At 48.6% G+C, this 6100-nt stretch overlaps 1 protein-coding gene across 2 annotated transcripts in view; it reads left to right on the top strand.

Moving 5' to 3' along the window:
* The first annotated feature begins 896 nt into the window (after positions 1–896).
* Positions 897–6100, top strand: part of MRPL4 (mitochondrial ribosomal protein L4) — a 17992-nt gene continuing 12788 nt past the window's right edge. For both annotated transcript variants that reach the window (XM_015429330.1, XM_015429331.1), the window contains exons 1-4: positions 897–1009; positions 1622–1706; positions 3476–3644; positions 5198–5249. In XM_015429330.1, the coding sequence (XP_015284816.1) occupies positions 959–1009; positions 1622–1706; positions 3476–3644; positions 5198–5249 (357 nt within the window). In that variant the 5' untranslated portion in view covers positions 897–958. The remainder of the gene's footprint in view (positions 1010–1621; positions 1707–3475; positions 3645–5197; positions 5250–6100) is intronic.

Genomic DNA, 6100 nt, shown 5'->3' with positions numbered 1-6100 from the left:
AGAGCTCTCTCAGCCCCACCTACCCCACAGGGTGTCTGTTGTGGGGAGGGGGAGGGAAAGGCATTAGTAAGCCACTCTGAGACACCTTTGGGTAGTGAAGGGCAGGGTGTAAATCCAATCTCTTCTTTTTCTAATGTTGGCAAAAATGTACAGCGCAGGCCAATGTATTTTTACTTGGAGGTCTAACAGGGTTCCATAGTGTGGCGTACTGTGAAATCAGTGCAATGTTTACAGTTGCCAACTTCCAGGCAGTGCCTGGAGATATCCCAGAATTATTCCAAGTTTTTAAGGCATCCTGTTTGCCCTCTTCTGGACTTTTCCCAGCTCTACAGACCGCAATCTTCTGCAGCTACCAAAAGCCAGCCCGATATTCCAATGCAGGCTCCCCAGCTACAGACTTGATGATATACCAGGGGGTTTAATACCCTTAATTAGCATATGCAAATGAGCCTCCTCTTGCCTCTGAGCGCCATAGTTTGATTTCTAAGCCCCGCCCCCGGGGCTAGACCACACCCCCACGGCGTCCTAAAACAGCATCTCTCTTTAGAGAGAGAACACAAGGCTTGAGTGATTATTAACTTCCGGTACGGACTCGACTGGCTTTCGAGCAAGGGAACCTTTACCTTTTTAAGAATCTGAAGCCGCAACGAACGTCCCACCGTTTGCTGTGAGGGTGGAAAAGCCGTTCAATTGGGAACCCGAAGTGTATTAGGACCGTGGCCTCTTTCTACCTCTATGAGCTTCCCATCGAAAAGCCGCTTCGTTGCAGCAACGGCGGCGAAACACCATAGAGATGGAGAGGGGTAGAGTGGCGTCCCTTAGCGGAAGTTGAGCTGTATGGTTGGCTCACGGCCTCCCCCGCTCTCTTCTGACGTCATCGCACAAGGCCGGAAGCTGGCGCTTTTGAACGCGTGCGTGGAGGTGCTCGGTTCGGATCTGGGGCGCGGAGACCGGCGCGATGCTCCGGCTGGCGGTTCCGTGGCTGGGTCGGGGGGCGTCGTTGTCGCGGGTGAGGCTGCGCGGGGTCCGGGCTGGTCGGGTCCGAAGAGGGTGGCTTTATCGCTTGCCTTTTCTGTGTGTCGTGCAACCTGGCAGGGAGGGCGCTGGAATTGCTTTTGGTTGCCAGGCTCCCGGTGGAGCCGGGAGATCTACCGGAATCACAGCGCACCCCTCAGATTGCATGCGGGTCAAACAAACACAGAAGCAGAAAGAGCCCAGCAAAATCTGCGGAGAAAATTTACCCTGCTCCAGATTTTCTCCAGGAGAAGACTGCTTTGCATGCCTTCTTAATTGTAGCCAATGCAAGCCAAGACATCAGTTCAGCCGTTTCAGTTTTGCATTTTTATTGTATTCTTCATTGTATATAAATACTTTTAGAACTTTAACAACTGTCTTGTTCGTATGTCTAGTTTGATTTTGTAGACCTGATTCTGCTGGTCTTTGACCGTAATAAATGAAACGGAACCTCGTGGATGTGGAGAGGGGAAAAGATGGGAAGCAGCCAACTTCAAGCTGGGTCACGAAAGGGTCTCAGCATTTTCGCCTCTGCACGTAGACGCGGTGTGGTGGAGTTCCTTGGGTCCTTCCAACGTCCCACCTCTGCTTTCCTTTCCACTCCCAGGTCTTGTCCACCTTGTCTAATCAGAAGGGCGTTCCAGGCATCGCTGGCGTTTCTGCTAATGAGGCAGAGGCAACGTCCCTCCCAGGTGAGCCCCTTGTTTGGCTGCAGAACATTAAGAATCCTGGTCTAATGATAAAACCTACCATTACACAGAAAAGACGAAAATCCAGGCCATTTTGAGTCAATTTGGTTTTCGGTTATTGATTGTATTCGGCTGGAATCAGTAGCATTTTCACATCTTCTGTGCCTTGTGGTGGAGTTCCTTGGGTCCTTCCAACGTTCCACCTCTGCTTTCCTTTCCACTCCCAGGTCTTGTCCACCTTGTCTAATCAGAAGGGCGTTCCAGGCATCGCTGGCGTTTCTGCTAATGAGGCAGAGGCAACTTCCCTCCCAGGTGAGCCCCTTGTTTGGCTGCAGAACATTAAGAATCCTGGTCTAATGATAAAACCTACCATTACACAGAGAAGACGAAAATCCAGGCCATTGGTTTTTGGTTATTGATTGTATTCGGCTGGAATCAGTAGCATTTTCACATCTTCTCAACTTGCATAAACATTTTACGTAACGCTTCGGTTTTCTTGATGAGACTGCTGGTGTGCCCACTACTGACCTTCCACAGCCTGCAGTTCAGCGTCTTAACCACTTGAGCCACCACAGCTCCTTTTGTAGCTATTTGTACCTATTGTAGGTACTGTGTAGTATTTCATGGTGCCTCATATGCACAGGGACTGGTTATTATGTACGGGTGGCTGCCTAGTTTTGTTAAACAGCTAGGTAGCTAAACAGAGTTTGAGTCCGGTGGCACCTTTAAGACCAACAAAAGTTTTATTTTGGGTACAAGCTTTTGTGTGCATGCGCACGCCGAAGAATAGATGGTTTCGAACTATGGTGCTGGAGAAGACTCTTGAGAGTTCGCTGGACCCTGGAGAAGACTCTTGAGAGTTTGTTGGACCGCCAGGAAATCTAATCAGTCAATCCTAAAAGAAATCCATCCTGACTGTTTCCTGGAAGGCCAGAGACAAGCTCCAATACTTTGGCCACCAAATGAGAAGGGAGCACTCACTGGAGAAGACCCTGATGCTGGGAAAGACTGAAGGTCAAAGAAGAAGGGGACGGCAAAGGATGAGATGGTTGGACAGTGTCATAGATGCAACGAACATGAAATTAAGCAAACTCCGGGGGCATGCCGGAAGACAGGAGGGCCTGGTGTGATGGGGTCCATGGGGCTGCGAAGAGTCGGACTGGACTGTGCAACTGAACAACACATTTCTTCAGACCACCAACCATTACATATAGGTAGAGGGTGTTGCCAGGAAAGGCTAATTCGAGTCCAGATGCATAAGTAACTGAGCAATAAATACAGCTAAGGCTGGGTTAAGGCAATTGGTAAGGTGAGATGTATTATGGCTCGCTAAACCAGTTCCTTGTGTGTCCTCCAGGGGGCAGCAGTGCTTGTTCTTAGACAGAACTTCCAGCTGACTGTCCGGTACTTAAACCAACAAAATTCGGAACGGTCCTGAGGGACGTTTTTAGAATCTGTTGCCATCTTTAAAACTGAAGGGAGGTCTTTGCTATTTTACGTGGTTTTTCCAGCCTTCCTCGGAAAGCTTTTCTTGCACTCCCTTGAAGTTTTCAAAAGAAACAGGATGGGAGGTGATTCATGCATCTTTTCAAAGTGTTGGTGGGTTGTAGATAACTAACGCAGGTATGCATGAGCCCAGGGCCTTGTAAATGGTCTGCAGAATAGTAACCTGTGTCTTTCCTTGCAAGTTTGAAAAACGATTTCCTAAGGTAAACAGCAGCTGCTGCATCTGGTGCGATTGTTCTGCGTCTTTTTCTCTTGCTTCCTTTCAGCGACGCGCTGTGGCAGGGTCTCCAGTGACCCCATCCTACGGAAATGCAACACTGCTGTCCCCAAGCACCTGGTACCTGTCCAGGCCTGGGTGGAGTCCCTGAAACATTACGATGCCAGATTCGAGGGTCTGGCTGACCTGCACCCTGATGTGTTTGCCGTAATGCCCCGGTAAGCGCTGAAATGACATTGATGTTTCTAGTCCTCATTCTTATAGAGAAGTCTGATATTGTGTTATACCAATCATAAAACTTTTTCCATGTTTTTTTACTTAATCTCATTTCTAGAGTCAGTTTATCATTTTCTGCTGTTTCAAAAAGTTTATTCACAAACTCCTGTTTCGTTGGTATCACCATAGTTTTCCAATATTTGGCATATAAAATTCTTGCAGCTGTCGTCATATAAACAGTCAAATACCTATTCTCTTTTTCATAATCCTTTGGAAATATATTCAACAGCAAGACTTCTGGAGTAAATGGAATCTTTGCTCTTAGTATCTTCTCCATCAAACTATGGACCCATTTCCAAAACTTTTTAGTAACATCGCATAGCCACCACATATAGTAAAATGTACCCTTTTTACTCTTACATTTCCAAAATTTATCAGAACATTTTGCGTGGAGAGCCAGTTTGGTGTAGTGGTTAAGAGGGCGGACTCTAATCTGGGAGAGCCGGGTTTGATTCCGCATTCCTCCACATGCAGCGGCTGGCGTGACCTTGGGTCAGTCACAAGTTCTCTCAGAGCTGTTCTTTCAAGGGTAGTTTTCTCAGAGCTCTTTCAGCCCCACCTGCCTCACTGGGTGTCTGTTGCGGGGAGGGGAAGGGAGAGGAGTTTGTAAGCCGCTCTGAGACTCCTTCAGGAGTGAAGGGCAGGGTATAAATCCAATCGCCTCCTCTTCTTCTGGCAAAAGACAGGCATCCGGTATATTATCCTGTTTCATAGATATCTTCATCAGACGTTCGTAGAGTGGGACAAACAAGAGGGGACATGAGAGAGGTTGATAAAGCCATGCGCTGGGTAAAGAAAAAGCTGACAGAGAGAACTTTGTCTCCCTCTCCCAGAGTGGTGGAACTCGAGGGCTTCCAATGAAGCTGATGGGCAGTAGGTTCAGGACGGACACAAGGAAATACTACTTTACACAGAGAGTGATTGAGAGGTGGACTGTGCTGCCAGAGGCCACATCTTGAAATGAGGATTAGATTCATGAAGGATGTCATTCAGTGGCTACTGGGCGTAGTGACTGAGGGGAACCTCCACATTCAGAGGCATTAAACCTCTGAATCCCAGAGCCAGGAGGCAGCATCAGGGGAAGGCCTCGGCCTCTCTGCCCTGTTGTTGGCCCTCCAGAGGGACTGGCTGGCCCCTGTGGGAGACGGGAGGCTGGACTGGAGGGACCCTCCCTGGTCTGACCCAGCAGGGCTCTTCTGGTGTCCTTCTCAGGGGAAGGCCTCGGCCTCCCTGCCCTGTTGCTGGCCCTCCGGAGGGACTGGCTGGCCCCTGTGTGAGACGGGAGGCTGGACTGGAGGGACCCTCCCTGGTCTGGCCCAGCAGGGCTCTTCTGGTGTCCTTCTCAGGGGAAGGCCTCGGCCTCTCTGCCCTGTTGCTGGCCCTCCAGAGGGACTGGCTGGCCCCTGTGTGAGACGGGAGGCTGGACTATTGATCTGATTCAGCCGGGCTCTTCTGATGTTATTATGTTCTTATGTCTCCCTCCTCCCCCATCCAGCCTTGATATCTTGCATGCGGTGGTCGTTTGGCAGAAGAACTTCAAAAGGATTGTGAGTACTGGAATATAGGTGGGAATGTATTTTGGGGTCTTGGAGGAACGTACTGGTGGGTGGGTTCCGTGGCCCGATAGTGACATCTGAGAGGCCTTCAGGCGAGGCTGTGGAAGATCTTGCCCTCCCCGTGGTCTGGAAAGCGCTGATAAGTCACAGCGTACTTCCCAACGTACTGGTGGGTGGGTTCCGTGGCCCGATAGTGACATCTGAGAGGCCTTCAGGCGAGGCTGTGGAAGATCTTGCCCTCCCCGTGGTCTGGAAAGCGCTGATAAGTCACAGCGTACTTCCCGTGACCCTGTGGAGTTTTCAAGGCAAGAGACGTTCAGAGGTGGCTTTGCCGTTGTTCAGAGCAAGAGGCGAACAAAGGAGGTTCTCCATTGCCTGCCTCTGTGTAGCAACCCTGGATAGAGATGGGAAGGCCCGGGGAAAAAACGGAAAAATTCAGAAAAAAAACAGGGTTTTTCCGTTTTTTTTCCTGAAGCCTTTTTGGTTTTTTCCGAAAAATTGAAAAAAGAAAAGAAATTGATTATGGAACGTTTTATTTTAACATGATGAATAAAATATTTTAAGACAAGGTGTTCAAATATTTTCCAATTCATTTCTAAAATATATATATATATGGTATCAGATTGATCTAATTTCTGTGCACTGACAAGCAAGTCCTAGGTTACAAACTGAACTCTCCAATGCAAGAACAGGATGCATTTCTTCCTTTAGGAGGTGCGATTGTCAGAAGAAAATAAAAAAGTTTCAGTTTTGTTTTTGCATGTGGGTGGGTTGTTTTTGCATGTGGGTGGGTATTCTGTTTGTAATAATTGTTAGGATACACTATATTTTTAATATGCTAG

This window comes from Gekko japonicus, unplaced genomic scaffold (genome assembly GCF_001447785.1).
Source record: "Gekko japonicus isolate JY-2015 unplaced genomic scaffold, Gekko_japonicus_V1.1 scaffold5583, whole genome shotgun sequence".
Classification (NCBI taxonomy): Eukaryota; Metazoa; Chordata; class Lepidosauria; order Squamata; family Gekkonidae; genus Gekko; species Gekko japonicus.
This window is presented reverse-complemented; position numbering and strand designations above follow the sequence as displayed.